The 20,868-nt window shown below is 39.5% G+C and overlaps 1 protein-coding gene across 1 annotated transcript in view; it reads left to right on the top strand.

The window, feature by feature from the left end:
- Window positions 1-11,419, top strand: part of GLP1R (glucagon like peptide 1 receptor) — a 234,669-nt gene extending 223,250 nt beyond the window's left edge. The window contains exons 12-13 of the mRNA XM_073628986.1: window positions 5,754-5,795; window positions 8,528-11,419. Coding sequence (XP_073485087.1) covers window positions 5,754-5,795; window positions 8,528-8,665 — 180 coding nt within the window. The 3' untranslated portion in view covers window positions 8,666-11,419. The remainder of the gene's footprint in view (window positions 1-5,753; window positions 5,796-8,527) is intronic.
- The last annotated feature ends 9,449 nt before the right edge of the window (window positions 11,420-20,868 follow it).

The raw sequence follows: 20,868 nt of genomic DNA, 5'->3' as shown, positions 1-20,868 counted from the left end.
CCTTTCTCCTGCTTGCTCGTTACTCAATTACCAGTCCAGGGTATTTGTGTTTTTGTACTTCATTTTGGAACTTGGATAGGAGAAGGGATGAGTGGGAAACTCCAACTGGAACTATTCACAAAAGATAAAGACAACTCTCACTTGACCTCACCGGATTGGTAGTAGAAGCAGTCACACTGCTTTGACCATACAGACACTAGTATGGGAAGGGTTAGGTCTCCTTGCCCTCACTAACAGCACACTCGATGTACTACATTATCTTCGGGACACGCTCCAGCATCCCCTTTACTGACACCCGTCCACTGACTCTTCTAGCTGAAGGGGGCAGCCCTCACTCAACAGGCCCCAAAGACACAGATCTGTACTTACAGTAGGCAGAATCAGATCCTTCCTGGTGCCCCCCTTCCAGTTATCTCTACAGGCTCTACAGCTTCTCTCTCTCTAGACCCCTGGGTCAACCACCCAGGCCGCACGGCCTCCTCCACGGAGGAGAGGGCAGCCGCCCCCTCCATCCTGGGCTCTGTTCCCCGGCTCAACTAACACATGTTCCCCGGCTCAACTTAGCACATGTATCCTGGCCTTATACCAGAGGCGGCTCTCTAATTAGGCAAATTAGGCGGTCGCCTAAGGCCTCGCACTCACAGGGGCCTTGCGGCCGCCTAATTTGCCTGTTCTCAATCACTGAAGTTGACGTCGGTGGCTCCGCCTACCCCCACAGGGACTCTGTGGCTTAGGAGCTGACGGACAAATCAGATACTGCCCGCAGCCTGAGGAATAGCGGCCTCATCACGGAGCGTCCCAGTCCGTGGGGCCTCATGTGTAAGTTTTGCCTAAGGCCTCACAAAGCCTAGAGCCGCCTCTGCCTTATACACAGTATCCCGACATGCAACGCAGCACTTTTCCTCTGCCAATTGCCACGGCTGTAGCAAAGCCTGTGCACTCCCTTATCAGGTCCCCTCCCACTGTCCAATATGCTTCCCTATTGGACCAGTGATGGACAGTCAGAACAAGCTGACCTGCACCTGAGTACAATGAGCAGACCTAACCAATAGATCCTGCTCCCTGGTAGCCAGAGAGCACTCTAAATTTTACTTGACACGTCTTCCTGGTAAGCAGAAAGACCAAAAACTATACTCTCTTCTAGCATCTACCTAGGAGGATGCTTTATCTGTTTGGCTAGGGTTGCCACCCTTTTTCTTCAAGTAAAACCCAAACACTTTAGTGGCCTGGAAAACCTTTGGGTACCCCAAGGAGAGTAGTAATGCGGTGCACATAGCATGTCCCAGTCCAGTCCTCCTCCTCTGTGCGAGTGCCCTGGTCTGGCCCCAGAACATACACAGGCTGGTGAAGTTAACAAGCAGCCCGCTGGCCCCCAGCCTCCATCACCACCAGCAGCTGCTCGACAGCCTACAAACTTTTGCACCCAAAACTATCTTTTCCATGCAGAGCCCACTCACCTACTGACGCCCTCCTGCCATTGGCTGAGTCAGGGAGGAAACGGAGGGCATGCACAGCCTGAGGGAAGCGGTGCGGCCTTTGTATGGGACATCAGAGCAGCCCAGGGTGGAAATTGACAGTCTGCCCCTCCTAGAGACCACATTTCCAAACTGCCATTTTGTTGGTGTTTCCACTGTCCCGGTGCAACAGGGCCTCCAAAAATGTCATAGATAGTCAGGAAATTAGATGCGTACTTTATGCTCCTTAAAAGCCCAAAGGTGCTCCTTTGATTTTGGGTCCTTCTTTGTATCTATGCTATGAAAAAGTCTCACACATGTGGTATCCTCATACTCAGGGAGGCATAGCTGATTGTGTTTTGGGTTATAACTCTAAGCATGCCTTTGCTGTGCGTGAGAAATAACGTGTTCAAATTTAAAATGTGCGAAAAAACCCACATTTTAATTTAATTTCTTCATTTTGCAAGAGGTGATTGAAGCTGTGTTAGTGCCCTTGCAACAGAAACAATTGAGTACTGTCCATGATACTTTATTTGCATTAATATATAATTTTTCAGGACAAGCTTTCAGGGTATGCCCCCTTCATTACGGTCCAAGAAAAAAATTGCGACAAAACATTAAAACTTCAAAAAACTCAACATGCCTTTTAATAAATACCTTGGACTGTCTGATTTCCTAAAAGGGGGTCATTTGGGGGATATTTGTACTGTTCTGACATTTTAGGGCCTCAAGAAATCTGATTAGCTTTTAGTACATCAGGATTGATCAATTCTCAGATACACAGTATATCCCATAGTTTGTGGACTCTATAACTTTCCTACAGACTAAACAATATACACTGATTTGGGGTAATTTTACCAAAGAAATGTAGCAGAATTTTTGCCTAAATTTATGAAAAAAAGATTACTTATTTGCAAACTTTTATAACAAAAAAAGGAGGAAAAACTTTCTTTATTTCCAAAATTTTTGGTATTTTTTTCATTTATATAGCAAAAAATCCAGTGGTGATTAGCCACCTTAATACCTGTTAAATCAGGTTAGGGAGTCTCCAAACAAGACTATTCAGATGAGATAGTAGATCCAAATCTTGTAAAAAATGAGGTGCTTTTATTTACTGCAGTGGAGAAATCCAATACACAGTTCTCAGCTGCTATGAAGGGAGTAAAGTGAAAGTGTTTCTGAGGTTACATCTACAGGCTATACAATTTTATAGTTATGAATATGCATAAGATATAGACGTGTTTTAAGCGTGTTCTAGGTGTGACCGTATAGTTAGTTCAATCAGCATTCATATCTTCTTAGTAGCAAGGGAATAGTTAACCCCTTCCCGACCAGCGCACGCCAATATACATCAGCAGAACGGCCTTGGTGGGAAAAAGGGCGTACAGGTACGTCCCCTTTAAGAAGCGGCACTACAGGCGCGCGCCACGTGCTCTGTGACGCAGGTCCCACGGACTCGATGTCCGCCAGGTGCCCGCGATCGTGTCATGGAGAGATAGAACGGGGAGATGGTTTTGTAAACAAAGCATTTCCCTGTTCTGCCTAGTGACAGGACAGAGATCACAGCTCTCTGTCATCGGGAGCAGTGATCGCTGTCATGTCAGTGGTAGACCATCCCCCCTCACAGTTACACACTTAACCCCTTCATCCCCCCCCCTAGTGGTTAAACCGTTCACTGCCAGTGTAATTTACACAGTAATCAGTGCATTTTTATAGCACCGATCGCTGTATAAATGACAATGGTCCCAAAATAGTGTCAAAAGTGTCCGATCTGTCCGCCATAATGTCGTAGTCCCGATAAAAATCGCAGATCGCCTCCATTACTAATAAATAAAAAAAAATATGAATAATAAAAATGCCATAAATCCATCCCCTATTTTGTAGACGCTATAAATGTTGCGCAAACCAATCAATATACGCTTTTTGCGATTTTTTTTATTACCAAAAATATGTAGAAGAATACATATCGGCCTAAACTGAGGAAAATTTTTTTTTATATATATATATTTTTGGGGTATATTTATTATAGCAAAAAGTAAAAAAAAATTGTTTTTTTTTTTCAAAATTGTCTTTTTTTTGTTTATAGCGCAAAAAGTAAAAACCGCAGTGGTGATCAAATACCACTAAAAGAAAGCTCTATTTGTGGGGAAAAAAGGACGTCAATTTTGTTTGGGTACAGCGTCGCACGACCGCGCAATTGTCAGTTAAAGCGTCGCAGTGCCGTATCACAAAAAGTGCTCTGGTCAGGAAGGGGGTAAATTCTTCCGGGGCTGAAGTGGTTAAATGGGTGTATACATCATGTGACCAATAGAAACTGAAACGAAAGATGGAAGTCGCCATTACAGTTCCAGCTCGGACTGATTAGATAAGGAAATCCATTCTCGGAGAAGAAAGGGAGTAGACTGTTGGTTTTTATCTGGCGGTGAAGGTCGTCATAGACTGAAAACTTTGTGTCTAAAAAGAGACAAGCAAGTGCATTACAAATTCTTAAAGTGATAGTCTCTCTCTCTCTCTCTCTCTCTCTCTCTCTCTCTCTCTCATATACATACATACATATATATATATATATATATATATATATATATATATATATATATATATATATATATATATATATATATATATATATATATATATATATCAACATTATCGGACCCCTATGATTCTACTCATACCAGACATTTCTTCTTGCCCAGCCCAATTTTCAGCCTTCACACTTTGAATGACAATTACTCAGCGCAACAGTTACTCAAATGCAACATTGTACCCAAATTTTTATCATTTTGTTCACACAAATAGAGCTTTCTTTTGGTGGTATTTGATCACCTCTGTTTTTTTTTTTTTTTTTTTTATCTCTTGCTGAATAAACAAAAAAAAACAAAATGAAAATTTAGAAAAAAATGTTTTTTTCTTTATTTCTGTTAAAAATTTTTGCACATAAATAATCTTTCTTCATACATTTAGGCCAAAATGTATTCTGCTACATTTCTTTGGTAAAAAAAATAACCCAAATCGGTGTATATTATTTCGTTTGTAGGAAAGTTATAGAGTCTTCAAACTATGGTATATACAGTATATTTGAAAATCGATCAATCCTGATGTACTGATCTAATTTCTTGAGGCCTGAAAATGCCAGGACAGTACAAATACCCCTAATACCCCCTTTTTGGAAAGTAGACAGTCCAAGGTATTTAGAAAGAGTCATGGCAAGATTTAAAGTTGTAAATGTTTGCCACTTTTTGGAAAATTATAAAAAGTTCATTTTTTTTTTTTTTTACATATTGTCACCAGTGCAGTACTGCGTCATCATATAACTGGTGTGGCAGTATGTTAAAAAAAAAAAAAATGAATACTATATTTTTCAATTTACTTCAATTTATTTTTCGTTTTTATTACTTTTTTTTGTTTATTAGGATTTTCTTTTTATATACTGTGACCAGGGCAGTGCAGTGTTACCATAATACTATTCAGGAGAGATGATCAGTTTTTTTTTTTTTTTGTAAACTCTATGATCGCTTATAACAGTGATAATCACTGTTATAAGCAACCATTGGAATCCATCCATCAAATGTGTACTGTTGTGATTAGCTGTGATTGCCCCCTTTGTCCTGGATCTTTCAGGATGGAGAGCGGAGGAAGGAGCCGGTAAATCTGTCATTTACCAACTCCTTCCTTTTCTGAATGAACATAGTCAGTGATCATCTATCATGTGATCACTGTGACCAATCACAGTGAGCAACGCAATAGTACACAATGAATGGCTATGAATGGAAGCTATTCATTGTGTACAATTGCCATGTGATCTGCTGTGATTGGTTACAGTGATCACATGGTACCAGCAGCGTCCCGGGGCGGACAAAGCAAGGGCGTCATATGATGTCCACCCAGAATGGAAGAGCTCCCGTCCGGCTGTTATTTTACAATAGGCCAGGCGGGAAGCAATCAAATACCAGCAAAAGAAAGTTCTATCTGTCTCAAAAAAATGATCAAAATGCTAAAAATGTTATTTGGTTATAGTGTTGCATGACTGAGTAGATGTCATTCAAAGTGTGACAGCTCTGCAATCTGAAAATTGGCCTGGACTGGAAAGGGGTGAAAGTATCCAGTATTGGGGTGGTTAAATTGTTGCAGATTTACTTCTATGATCAGGATATCACTGGGTGAAAAGGTTGCTCGGGTACATTGTGTTTGCCTGTAATCACAGGGATGGAATTTATTTGGAGTGAAATACATTTACCAATGATTGATACATCTGTGTTCGGGAATTATTGGCTCTCACATCCTTCTCTTCTCTTCCAGGGATTGATGGTTGCGGTTTTGTACTGCTTCATGAACAATGAGGTAAGACACAACAGATCTTTGTTTGGGGAAATAATTCAGATGCGGTACCTGAGCAGCCGGCCAGCCCCATCAATCAGCGACAACAGATTGGTGTCATCTCCATCGAAGCGTACAGTGATCACTTCATTGGCTGTCAGTGTACCCAAATATTTGCTTGGGATAATGAAGTAATGGTATAATAGTGTAAGGCAAAACATCATAGGTGCTGTTAAAATATAAACCGATTAATTAAATAGAACCTTTAGCTTGGTAATATTTAAATCAATCATTACATATGGATTGTAATTTATGAAAAAAAGTTATTTTTCTTGTTACCGCTAAAGTCCAACTATCTTTTTTACGAAAAGTATCTTGAAAATAGAGATGTGGTACCCAACCGGTCTATATCCTAGATCAGTCTTTCTTAAAACTTTTATCCCAGAGGAAACCTTGAAATAATTTCCAGGTCTCAGGGAACCCCTAGTATGATTAGTCCATCGGGGGGATCATAGGGCCAATCCCCCTGAGGAAGTCAAGTAACCCTGTGATGAAATGCGTAGAGGCGGGCCTACTGGATGGTGTCATCACTTTGGGAAATACAGTAAACACTGGTATCTGAGTGCTGTGAATGCTGTAATATGCACATGAGGGATATTTAAGGTATACAGGCAGTTTTATCTTGGTGCTAAACAATGTGAGTGCTATTTTTATGGGAATTTGCAAATAAAGGGTGTCACTGGGAAAATGCCCCTTACATTAGTGGAGGTAGGTAGAAAGAATGCCCCTCCCACAGGGGTGGCCAAAGTGACAATGCCTCTGCCAAGTGAGGTTGGACCTGGACCTATGCAGGCACCCTCAGAAGGGAGGTCAGTTAGTCACAGCTCAAGGAACACCTAGCCACCCCCCTGGATGAACCATAGGGTTGCATAGAACCCTGGTTGACAATGGACATCTTAGGTTTATGAGTTTGTAGGCACCCAATTTTAATATTAGGTTGCTGGATACAGAAGCAGATAAAGTAGAAAATTAAAAACCTCTATGGACAAGGAGAAAGGCATTGTCACGCTTACCCCTAACGCAGGTGGTCAGGCACTATAGATGGCTTTTGTGTTCTTCACCTATAGCAGCCCCTTTCCCGTAAGGCAAGCAGGCCTACCGGTACTTGGTTGCCCCCAGGAATAATACACAATGCTATAGTGCCTGGCTACCACGTCGGGGCGGGCGCAAACTGAGCACAGTAGGTTTTTGCGATTGGCAGACAGGCAGAGTGGTTCCATGACAGTCCAGGTACAGGGCAGGCAAAGTTCAGAGTAGTCAGGGTCAAATCCATATTCAAAAAGCAGGCAGCATTCAGAGGGTAGTCAATATCCAATCTGAGGTCATAAACAGGGAAATCCAATCAGCAGAGCAGACAAACTGAGAGCTTGGAGCACGTGTTACAAATGCAATATCACAAGCATGAGACTGCAGGCTTGGCTGGCCTAAATCAGGTTTGGTCTCCACCCAGAGACTGGCCACATCAATCACCTTGCAGACAGACAGACAAACAGAATGCCACGGCCAAAACCAGGATGCTGGAATGAGGAGCAGGAGCGCTACATGCCCCAAACAGGCATGTAGGGATAACTTTATCCCCCCATTCATTTTCTTCAAAGAATTTCATGAACCTGTAAAAGATATATATGTGTATGAAACAAACATATCCACATCTATAGTTCTCATTAAACATTTTATCCAAATGTATGGTCATAAAATACATAGATTAAACAAATAAATAAAGATCCAGATCCACATTTAAGCCATACGGAGCAATGGTATTCAAAAAATGTATCCAGTATACCTCTCTTTTCCTCAAAATCATTTCACAATTTCCTCACCTCCTATTTTCTCTATTCCTTCTAGCACCATATATTTTAATTGTGATACATTATGTCCAAATTCTAAAAAGTGTCTAGCCAGCGGTAATTGTGTTAACTTATCACATATAGAATACTTATGTCTTTCTATCCTATCTTTTACTTTTGTGTAGTCTCTCCAATGTAAACTAAACCACATGGGCACTTTATAGCATATATCACATATGAAGATTGACATGTATAATGTCCACCTATAGGGATATTAAAACCCTTATGTGGATGTGTAAAGCATTTACCTTTAATCATAGAGTTGCGTTGTATGCATGACAAACAAGGGTATGAGCCCAGATTTTTTGGTCCCAAAAAGGTTAATTTTGATGTTATAGGTGGAGGTTGGTCCGATTTTATTAAAATGTGTTTATTATTAAGTTCTTGGCAGCTATTTGCTATATTTTGTATTTCTGGTAGATAACATATATACACATTCGTACCAAATATAATAAGGATTTAACTAATCAACCATATTGATTCCACGTGTGAGGTTTTCTACAAATCTGTATTTAAATGAATGATTGCAGGGAAACCTTCAGATGTGCTGTGACGGATCTTAGGAAGGGCGTAAGCATACTAGCCCGAAACGTAATCCATTCATATCTGAATTATATAGGCATTTGTTGCCTTTGCTTGTCTGGAATGATTATGCTTGCTTTATAATTTTCCTGTAAGACTATGTGAAATAAAGCAACGGAAACTTTTAAGTGCAGCAACCTTTTGGACTTTTTTCTATATATATATATATATATATACACACACACACACACACACACACAGTATATATACATAAATGCACATCTAAAATCTACCCATAAGTCCATTGAAGTCCATTTTCTCTTTCAGGTTCAGGCTGAATTTCAGAGACGTTGGGAACGATGGAGATTGGAGAACTTATACAGTCAGAGAGATAATAGCATGAAACCCATCAAATTCCCAGCCAACAGCCTGAGCAGTGGGGTCACTGTGGGTAGCAGCGTCTAACAGCGTCTTTTTATGGATAGTGACTGCAACAGTGTCACCAACTTTGGAATCATCAAAGGAAACTCCACGAGGTCCATTGATTTGCACAAGAAGACAAAAAAAAGGCTATTCTGTATTTTTCAGACGATAATCACAATCTCATGAGTCGGAAGTCAAGACAGATTTTAGGCACGGAAGGCCAGGAAATTCCAAGATTGGAAAAGTTTCCACCGACATCTAATATGTGGAGGTGGCACGCATAGCATGTTACTACAGAACATGAAAGAATAACGTTTTAACACAAGTCTCAGGATGGATTAAAGTTGATACAGGTCTTTATATTGTCGAGCTATCATGTACCGGTCATGTTCAGTGAACACAAACCTTCTGTGACCAGGAGAACCACTATGAATGTATCACGTAGACATGTTTTCACATTGTTTAACTCTCTTTCTAGAACTTGAAGAGAGATCAAGAGATTGAAAAAGTTTCAGAGTTTTGTTTTTCACTTTTCAGATGCGTCGCCAGGTATAAACAAAAAAAAAATAAACTTTTCTCGTGACAATTTTTGCAAGGAGAATGTGAACTGTTTTCAATCTCAAATATTGGGGCTAATCATTCCAGGACCACAACTCACAAGGAACTGAACACATAGCTAAAGAAGACCACATAGTATTATTATGGATTTTTTAAGTCAAACTCTTTACCATTTTCTAAAACACCTCCACTCCAGTTTTTCTAGCTTGCATAGAATGCAGTTGGTATGAAAGATGTAATTTATGTCCAGCAGATGAGGATGGTAGTCATCCTTGGGAAGTACTTACATTGATAACAGCCTAGGAATGTTTGGCATTTAATGATTTACTGTAAAAGTGGATGTCCAGATTGCCGATGTCTACGAATTTCAAAAAGTCGTACACATGTGGAAAAAGAAGATTCACATGTGACAAAGTTATAGCCGAGTAGGTCAGAAGTGGTAAAAAGGGCTTTTCCCTCATGATGCAAGAAGAGCTTACTCATCTGTCTGTCTGTCTTTTCTCCTTCTTAAGGTCTCCGTTTACCTGCTCTGTGGGTCTTTCTTTTTCAGGTGATTTTTTTTACCACTCTACTCCTTAATATACTTAATCTCCTTCTCTGCTCTCCCCCCATTGCCCCTTATCTCTTCTCATCTGGCCCCTGATTTGGTCCCACATGTTGCCCTTTGGTTCCTGTTCTTGATGCTCATCTACAGCCTGTTCCTCCCAATATTCTGTCATGTGGTCGTCATCATCACCATTTCTCCACTTTTCATTGCATTTTTCTCAGATTATTCACTCTTTGTAACACAAACCAACTATCCTTCTACATTCCCTCTGCTTTACAAGTTCCACCTCCCCTCTCTCTCAAGCTCTAATAGAATATCAGCTATGTTCACCCTCTCCATGCCTTTATGCTTTAATTGCATGCCCCCCTGTCCTGCATTTACCACAATAATATCCAGGTTCCCTGCCCATCACTTCAGCTTCCCTCAACCACCATAACCTCCATTGCCTCCAACCACTTCATCTCCCGTCTCTTCATCATTAGGTCCCACTCCCCTTACTTACATTTTATCAATAATTCTTTACCCCTGCCTCCTTTTATCCTAAAATCACATACCATACCTTCAACTTTAATCCTCCCCTTTTCACCATCAGCTCTCATACCCCTATCCCCCCAACATCAGTGCCCCCACCCTTTTATCATGAGCTCCGATTCTCTCTCACTATCAGCTGTTATTACCACTACTCCTCAACCATGAGTTCACCTTTCTACTATGAGCTTCAGTTCTTCCCAACCATCAGCTACCAACCCCACTATCCCTCTACCATAAGCTTCAGTCTTCCTCGACCATCAGCTTCCCTACCATCCCTCTGCCATGAGCTCCAAACTTTCCTCACCATTAGCTCATATCACCACTACCCCTCTACTATAAGTTCCAATTTTCCCCCACCATCAACTCCAATCCACACCAGACTTCTATCATGAGCTCCAGTCCTCCCCCACTATTAGCTCCCATCACAAGAACCCTTTCACCAGCAGCTACCCTCCCTTCACCCCTCTATAATGAGCTTCAGTCCTCCATTACCATCATATCTCATTCCTCCACTCTCTACCATAAGCTTGAGTCCACAAGATCCCATTCGTATCCCCTCCTCCACCATCAGCCACTATCCCTGCCACCGTTTCACCATGAGCTCCAGTCGTCTCCCACCATCAGATCCCACCTTTACTACTCTTTTGCCATCAGCTACTATCCCTCCACCCCTCTAACATGAATTCCAATCCTTCCTCTCATCTCCCATTTCCATCACCTTTCTACCATGAGCTCCAGTTCTCTCCCAACATAAGTTCCTATGCCTACCTTTCTCCTACTATGAGCTCAAGTCTTAGTACAGACCCCCCCTCCACTGAGTACAGACCCCCCTCCATTAAGTACAGACCCCCCTCACTAAGTACAGACCTCCCTTCCTCAGTACAGACCCCACTCCACTGAGTACAGACCCCACTCCACTGAGTACAGACCCCCCTCCACTAAAGTACAGACCCCACTCAATTGAGTACAGACCCCCCCTCCACCAAGTACAGACCACGCTCCACTGAGTACAGACCCCCCCTCCACTGAGTACAGACCCCCCTCCATTAAGCACAGACCCCCTTCACTAAGTACAGACCTCCCTTCCTCACTACAGACCCCACTCCACTGAGTACAGACCCCCCCTCCACCAAGTACAGACCCCACTCCACTGAGTACAGACCCCCCCTCCACCAAGTACAGACCCCACTCCACTGAGTACAGACCCCCCTCACTAAGTACAAACCTCCCTTCCTCAGTACAGACCCCCCTCCACTAAGTACAGACCCCCCTCACTAAGTACAGACCACCCTTCCTCAGTACAGCCCCCCTCCATTAAGTACAGACCTCCCTTCCTCAGTACAGACCACCTCCATTAAGTACAGACCCCCCTCACTAAGTACAGACCTCCCTTCCTCAGTACAGACCCCCCTCCACTAATTACAGACCCTCCTCCATTAAGTACAGACCCCCCTCCACTAAGTACAGACCCCCCTCCACTAAGTACAGACCTCCCTTATGCAGTACAGACACCCCTCCACTAAGTACAGACCCCCCTCTATTAATTACAGACCCCCTCTCTAAGTACAGACCTCCCTTACTCAGTACAGACACCCCTCCACTAAGTACAGACCCCCCTCCATTAAGTACAGACCCCCTTCCACAGTATAGACCTCTCTCCCTGAGGTCAGACCCCACTCCCTCAGTATAGACACCCCCCCTCAGTACAGTCTCCTCCCTCAGTACAGACCCCTCCCTCAGTACAGACCCCCTCCCTCAGTACAGACCCCCTCCCTCAGTACAGACCCCCTCCCTCAGTACAGTCTCCTCCCTCAGTACAGACCCCTCCCTCAGTACAGACCCCCTCCCTCAGTACAGACCCCCTTCCTCTGTGCAGAGTCCTCTCTGTCAGTATAGACCCCCCTCCGTCAGTATAGAGCCCCCCTCATCAATATAGACCCCCCTCAGTGCAGACCCCCCTCTCCACTTGAACTAGTAGACCCCCCTCTCCCCTCCCATAGCCCCCCCAGCACATCCTTCCCCCCATTGTTTTTTTAACTTGCGCCCCTTCCTGGTCACTCCTGGTCACCCCCTCTTCTGTCCATCTACATTGCAATAATCTGTACAGACCTCAGAACAGTGCGGGATATCCACAGCGGTGCATCCCCTGGACTTCCTCCTCCTGTTTAGATGTAAACAGATCGGTGTAGGGGTCAGGTGTTAGCGGTGCCGCTGCCCACAGGTGTCACCCCCTCTGGCGGGTCTCCCATCTTATAGGGGGTGGAATGTAGTTTGGAGACCCCCCTGCTCTATAGGAATCATTTCTCTACACAAAGTGAGGGGCCGGCCAGAGAGTTCACAGCATGGTGGCTTCTCATGAACCGGATGTCAAGGATCTGACAGGGGAGGGGGGTAAATAACACTTTTTTGGGGGTGTTAGGTGAGTGCTGGGGGGGTGGGGGAGGGGAGGTAATTGGACAGATAACTGTAGAAAAGTTACCTACAAAGCTTCTTCACTCACAAAAGCAAATCGATTTCATATATTGTGAAAAGTGTTTCTTTTGGACAATTTTTCTGTTTTTCAAGAATGTAAATGAGAAAAGGAGGAGACGTCCCAATCACTGAATTATTTCATTCTGTTTTATGACATGAACAAACCTTGCAGGGATGGAAGTCGGTAAATGGATATTTATTTGCTACAGTTGCTTATTAGACGTGGCCGATAACGATTCTGCATAACTCAGTGTCTATCCTGCAGATCCCAGATTTACATTTTGCTACATATTTTTAAAAAATGTTGTAAATCGTAGTTTGTTTTTTGTTTTTTGGACATTGCTAAAAAAAAAATCTGAAAATATTTCCTAAAGAAAACAGACGATTGTATTGTGGTGAATGTTCTGCAATGCGGATCAATTAAAGTGATTGTAGATCGAAGTGGGTTGGTGTTGTGCCAGCACAGCTTCAAGTGTTGTATATAAAATGTAATAATAATAATAATAATAAAAAAAAGTGGTTGTAAACCTTCACATAGGGAAGTGACTGGCCTCAGATGATACACAGGGAAATGTAACCTTTTTATCTGCACCCCTCCCCCCTCCTCTATGTCCTTTCAAAGTCCAGAATTTACACAGCATCTCTCATCTTCAGAAAGCAGGGGATGAGGATCTGATGTCACACTGTGTACAGCATAGAGCAGAGAGCTGAGTCTAATTTGAGACCTGAGTTGAAGGCGTGGACACCCCTCCCCATTCAGGCTTATGGGGCTGTCAATCACCTGCTGTGTGCTGGGAGGGGGGCGGGGCCATCTCCCAAGATTGCCTGGTGTTGGCATAGACCAGGGGTCTCCAAACTTAATAAACAAAGAGCCATTTTACTGTCCTTCAAACTTTAGTGGGGCCAGACTGTGGCCAGTGGGAAAAAAAAATGCCCTGGTGTCAGTGGGAGGAATAGTGCCCCATCATTGGTGTCAGTGGGAGGAATAGTGCCCCATCATCGGTGTCAGTGGGAGGAATAGTGCCCCATCATTGGTGTCAGTGGGAGGAATAGTGCCCCATCATTGGTGTCAGTGGGAGGAATAGTGTCCCATCATTGGTATCAGTTGGAGGAATAGTGCCCCATCATTGGTGTCAGTGGGAGGAATAGTTTCCCATCATTGGTGTCAGTGGGAGGAATAGTGCCCCATCATCGGTGTCAGTTGGAGGAATAGTGCCCCATCATTGGTATCAGTGGGAGGAATAGTGCCCCATCATTGGTATCAGTGGGAGGAATAGTGCCCCATCATTAGTGTCAGTGGGAGGAATAGTGCCCCATCATTGGTGTCAGTGGGAGGAATAGTGCCCCATCATTGGTGTCAGTGGGAGGAATAGTGCCCCCTCTTTGATATCAGTGAGAGGAAAAATGCCCCATCTCTGGTAATAATGGGGAAAATAGTGCCCCATCTTTTATACTAATTGGGGGAATAGTGCCCCATCTTTAGTGTTAATGGGAGTGCCCCATCTTTGGTATTAATGGAGGGAATAGTGCCCCATCATTGGCATTAATGGGGGGGGGAATGCCCCATCATTAGCATTAATGGGATGACTAGCGCCCCATCATTGGTGTCAGTGGAAGGAATAAAGGAATAGTGCCCCATTGTCTTTGTCGGTGGCAGGAACTATGCCCCAGTGTTGCTGACGGTGGGGGGGGGGGGGAATAATGCCCCAAGGGCCAGATAAAAGCAAAGGGCTGCAGTTGGTAGACGACTGGCATAGATTATCACAAGTGACTTGTATAGGAATGTGAGATCCGACAGAAATCACACGGGGTGTATTGGATTGAAGGAAGTACACCTTATGGAAGGAGATGCTTTGTTCATTTTTCATTTCAGAGGTTTACAACCACTTTAAAAACTGACACTGCGGGCATTTCCTGGGCATTTCCTGGGCATTTCCTGGGCATCGGCAAAGTGAATGTAAGAAGTAACGAAGCTCCCGCATTGTTTTAGTCTTCACCACAAACATAAGATGTCGCATAGAATGTGACGGGTTTTCTTTAAATGAGCTTTGCGGATGAAAATGTGGATATTATGTGGAGATTTTACATGAAAGTCTGTAAATGTATTGACAATATTGATCACGGGGGGGAGGGGGAGGGGGGATTAATAATTCAGGGTCAGCCGATTCATTTCCAGACTCTCATATCTCATACATTGAAAAGAGATCTTATAATGTATGACCACAAATGAAATAAAAGACGTTTGAATGTTCACACAGCGCTGTGAGTTGTTTACCAAGGGTTGTATTTTTTAGCAAAAACAGAATCGATCGGCTCAGGCAAGAATTTTAACGCTCGACCCGAATCGTTCCTATTGCTTTGGCTTTCCAAAGATTTATATTTACCCAAAATATTTGACTTTATTTCCTCTGACCAGAATTCTACTACATGGCTGGACTACTCTAGACATGTGCAGAGCGAAACAATGTGTTTTGTTTCAATTCGTTATTTACATAAAATGAGTTTAGTTAAATTTGTTTAATTTGTTTTCGGAATTCGTTTAGTTTTTTTTTTTAGGTTTCAGATTGATTCAAATTTCCAACTTCGAATTCGAACAGTTTTCAAATCAATTTCGAACAGTTTTCGAATTCGAAACGTTTTCTATTTGTTTTCCAATTTCTAAAGAGAATAAAATAAAAGGTATTTCGTTTTTTTTTTAGGTTTCAAATCTATTTAAATTTTCCAACTTCGAATTCGAACAGTTTTCAAATCAATTTCGAATTGGAATAGTTTTCTATTTGTTTTCCAGTTTCTAAAGAGAATAAAATAGAATAGAAAATAAAGGAATATAATAGAAAAAAATAGAATAGAAAATAGAAAAGTATATAACAGAAAACAATGGAATAGAATAGAGTGAAACAGAACTAAATAGAACAAAAAATAAAAAAATAGAATAGAATAGAAACTAATAGAATAAAAAAAAAAGAATAGAATAAAATAGAATATAACTATCTTCTGAAATTAGAATTGAAAAGAATAGATTTAAAAAAAAAAACAATAGAATAGAAAGAATATAACCATTTCCCAAAATTCAAATAGAATCAATTTGAATTTGAATAGAATAAAAAAAAATAGATTAGAATAAAATAGAAAATAACAGAATAGTATAGAAAAAAAAAAACAATAGAATAGCATAGAAAGAATATAACCATCTTCCTGTTCTAGTCTATTCTTTTCTATTCTATTCAAATTCGAATTGTTTCTACTTGAGTTTGGGGAAATGGTTATATTCTTTCTATTCCGTTCTATTCTATATTTTTTTAATTCTATTCTTTTTCTGTGTTTATTCTATTATATTCTTTTCTATTCTTTTATTTTATTTTCTATTCTATTCTATTCTTTTCTATTCAAATTCAAATTTACTTGAATTTGGGAAAATGGTTATATTCTATTCTATTGTTTTTTTTTTTTAAATTGTATTCTTTTTCTTTGTTTATTCTATTATATTATTTTCTATTGTTTTATTTTCTATTCTATTATTTTCCATTCTATTCTATTCTTTTTTATTCTATTCTTTTCTATTCTATTCAAATTCAAATTTATTTTACTTAAATTTGGGGAAATGGTTATATTCTTTCTATTCTATAGTTTTTTTTAAATTCTATTCTTTTTCTTTTTTTATTCTATTTTATATTCTTTTATATTGTTTTATTTTCTATTCTATTTTATTCTATTCTATTTGAAATTTGAATTTCAGATGATGGTTATTTTCTTTCTATTCTTTTTTTATTCTAATCTATTTGTTTCTATTCTTTTATTTTCTATTTTGTGCTGTTTTACTCTATTATATTCAATTCTATTATTTTCTGTTATATTCTTTTCTTTTTTTATTATATATTTTTTTCTATTCTTTTCCTTTATTTTCAATTCTATTTTAATTCTCTTTGGAAATTGGAAAACTAATCAAAAACGATTCGAAATCTGTTCGAAAACTATTCCAATCGATTTGAATATCAACCAAATTTTTTGGCCGTTATTTTGGATTTGTTTAAATTCGGTACTATTGCAATTCGAGAATTCGGATACATCTGAATTTCCAAAAATACAAAAAATTTGTCTAAATTTTAATTGGGAACGAAACAAACTGCACATGTCTACTACTCCTTGTGTTTTGGTCCGTTCTGGAGAAGGAGAACTTTAAAGTAATTTTTTTTCATCTCTTGCCAGTATTTAAGGATTGCATTTTAGTGGTTACTTCAATGTTGTGATAATCCCGGAATGCTGTGGAGTTCCTTTTATCGGAATGAAGACCCCGTCAAAGATTCAGAAAGAGGTTCAAATCTTATGGTTGGACGGAGAGGACAAAAACCAGGACAAAGTGTCCTCCAGATCTCCACATTTGGCTTCCATTATACGGGTTCAAAATGGTCTTATTGCTGCAATTGTTCTCTGGTTTTTATTTATTTTTTGATGAAATTGGGCGAATTTTAGAACTCCCATCTAGAAATGAGTGATACGGAGAGTCTCATTTCCTCGAAAAAATTCCATGAAAATTAGTAGATTTTTGATGAAATTTTGCCATTTTGGGTAAATGCATTGAACATGGTGGAGTAGTCAAAATTGTGCTGGTTTTTAAAGTATAACTAAAAAGGCAAAACTTTTATTTATTTATTTATTTTTTTAAAAGAGTAGACCGGGATTAGAGCCCCTGTCAGTTTTTATTGCTGTCTGTGTCCCCGTTAGGGAAATTCACCCTCTCTCCTTTTTTCCCCCCTTATATTTCTTATTACTTTATCAAGTTTCATCATTACAGATTTCACCCTATGTGTCCTGTTATTATCAATATCAATAATTTATCATTATCATTAAAAAGTGAAAGTAAAATAAAATCCCCAAATTTTGAGTTGTCCCCAGAAGAGCAATAGAGGGGAAATTTGGGGACACTAGTTCAGGTGACCAGGGGGTCCCCAAAGGAATTCCCTCAATTTGCAGGGATTTCCTCTCACTTCCTGTTTGGCTATGGGACAGGAAGTGAAGGGAAATCTCCAGGACGGGACACATATTGCAAAAAAAAAAAAAAAAAATCTGACAGGGGTTATACTGTAACCCTTCCTTGCTCTATCCAAACTGAAAAAAAAAAAAAAAGAAGTTTTGCCTATAGTTCTATTTTAACCACTTCAGCCCCGGAAGGTTTTACCCCCCCCCCATGACCAGGCAATTTTTTGCGACACGGCACTGCATCGCTGTAACTGACAATTGCGCGGTCGTGCGACGCTGTACCCAAACAAAGTTGACGTCCTTTTTTTCCCCACAAATAGAGTTTTTTTTTTTTTTTGGTGGTATTTGATCACCTCTGCAGTTTTTATTTTTTTGCGCTATAAACAAAGAGCAACAATTTTTGAAAAAAAAAAAAATATATTTTTTTACTTTCTGCTATAAAACATATCCAATAAAGAAAAATATAATTTCTTTTTCAATTTAGGGCAATATGTATTCTGCTACATGTTTTTGGTAAAAAAAAAAAAAAAAAAAAAAAAAAATCCCAATAAGCGTACATTGATTACTTTGCGCAATAAACAAAGAAAGACCGACAATTTTGAAAAAAAAAACAAAAAAAAAAAACAATATTTTTTACTTTCTGCTATAAAAACATATCCAATAAAAAAAAAAAATAAATAAAAAAGAAGCTAATTTCTTCATCAATTTAGGCCAATATGTATTCTGCTACATGTTTTTTGGTAAAAAAAATAAAATAATAATAATCCCAATAAGCGTATATTGATTGCTTTATGCAAAAGTTATAGCGTCTACAAACTAAGGGATAGATTTATGGACTTTTTTTAAAATTGTTTTTACTAGTAATGGCGGCGATCAGTGATTTTTTAGCGGGACTGCGACATTGCGGCGGACAAATCTGACACTAAGTGACACCTTTTTGTGAGCCAGTGACACCAATAAAAAAAAAACAATGTCACTGTATAAACGACACTGGCAGGGGGCGATCAAGGGGGTTAAGTGTGATTACTATAGGGGGTAATTCCTAACAGTGGGGGGGGGGGGAGTGGATGCACTGGATGAAAAAAGAGATCCGTGTTTCAGCTTAGCTGGAACACAGAATCGCTCTTTTACTCCCTGACAGAACAGCGGTCATAGCCAGACCGCCATCCTGCCTTTCCTCCGCACGATCGGCAGGTTCAATCGCAGGGGGAGCGACTAAGGCTAAAACGCGTCAACATTATTGTTTTATTGTCACTCTGATGTACCAATTAAACGACACTTCGAGGATAACAGTCTTGCCGACTCTGCTTACTATTGTTGCATTGTTGGGACACATCGAGCCTCGGCACCTGTGAGTGGACCTGGTGTATGGATTGGGTTATCCCTGCAGAGGGCGCTGTTACCTTTTTCTTTTCCATAAAGAAAAAAAAAAAAAAAACAGTAAAAAAATAAGTAAAAAAAAAAACAAAAAATATTAATACGCCCTAAAAAAAAATGTAAAAAAATTATTTTACAAGAATATTTTACTTAACACCTTCCCACCAGCCATCATTCTGTTTGGACGGTTCCATTGCGGGTAATAGCCGCCGATATGGCGTGCGATTTGACATCAAATCGCAAGCCAAATTGCATCAATGCGAACCAGGGCTCAATAACTCAGTTTCGTTCAGTAAAATGCTTTCTTATAGCAATGAAATTTACTGCTATAAGCAATCATAACGTGTAAATAAAAAAAAAATTTAAAAAATCCTGATCACTTCCCCAGAGTAGTACAATGTTACTATGGTAATGTTATATTGATCTGGTCACAGTGTGTTACAAAAAATAAAAATCGTAAATAAAAAAAAAAAAAAAAAATGTAATGAAAAAAAATGTAAATAAAAAAAAAAGAAAAAAATCCTGATCACTTTCCCAGAGTAGTCCAGTGTTACTATGGTAACATTATATTGATCTGGTCACAGTGTGTTACAAAAAATAAAAATCGCAAAAAAAAAAGTAATAAAAAAATGTAAATAAAAAAATTATAAAATCCTGATCACTTCCCCAGAGTAGTAGTGTTACTATGGGTAACGTTATATTGATCTGGTCACAGTTTGTTACAAAAAATAAAAATAAAAAAAAAAAGTAATAAAAAAAATGGAAATAAAAAAACTAAAAAATCCTGGTCACTTCCCCAAAGTAGTACAATGTTTCTATGGTAACATTATATTGATCTGGTTACTGTGTGTTACAAAAAAGGAAAATTGTAAAAAAAGTAATAATAAAAAAATCTAAATAAAAAAAATTTAAAAATCCTGATCACTTCCCTAGCGTAGTACAGTGTTACTATGGGTAACGTTATATTGATCTGGTCACAGTGTGTTACAAAAAATAAAAATCGTAAAAAAAAAAAAAAAAAAAAATGTAATAAAAAAAAAAAAAAAAATTAAAAACCCTGATCACTTCCCCAGAGTAGTACAATGTTTCTAGGGTAACGTTATATTGATCTGGTCACAGTGTGTTACAAAAAATAAAAATCGTAAAAAAAAAAAAGTAATTAAAAAAATGTAAATAAAAAAAATTTAAAAATCCTGATCACTTCCCCAGAGTAGTACAATGTTACTATGGTAACTGTACTATTAATCAGGTCATAGTGTTTTACAAAAAATAAAAATCGTAAAAAAAAAATAAAATAAAAATGGAGGGCCTCTTGAAATGATATTGGCTTTCAGTACATCAGGATTGATCAATTTTCAGATATAGATCCCACAGTTTGACTCTATAACTTTCCTACAGACTAAATAATATACACTGATTTGGGTTATTTTCACCAAAGAAATGTAGCAGAATACTTTTTGGCCTAAATTTATGAAGAAAGATTATTTATTTGCAATGTTTTATAACAGCATCGAAAAAAAAAAATTATTTTTTATTTTTTCAAAATGTTCAGCCTCTTTTTGTTTATTTAGCAAAAAATAGAAAAAATAAATGATAAAAGTCTCATTTGGGTACAGTGTAACATGACCGCGCAATTGTCATTCAAAGCCTGAGAGCGCTGAAAACTGAAGATTGGCCTGGGCAGGAAGGGGGTAAAAGTGCCCGGTATTGAAGGCGTAAATAATGTATTTCTTCTCCATTGTTTCCTCACATCCGTAGTAATCTCTGTTCTGCATCGCCGTAT

This window comes from Aquarana catesbeiana, linkage group LG04 (assembly GCF_042186555.1).
Source record: "Aquarana catesbeiana isolate 2022-GZ linkage group LG04, ASM4218655v1, whole genome shotgun sequence".
In the NCBI taxonomy this organism is placed as follows: domain Eukaryota; kingdom Metazoa; phylum Chordata; class Amphibia; order Anura; family Ranidae; genus Aquarana; species Aquarana catesbeiana.
The sequence above is the reverse complement of the archived record's forward strand: the minus strand, read 5'-3'. Positions and strand labels throughout refer to the sequence as shown.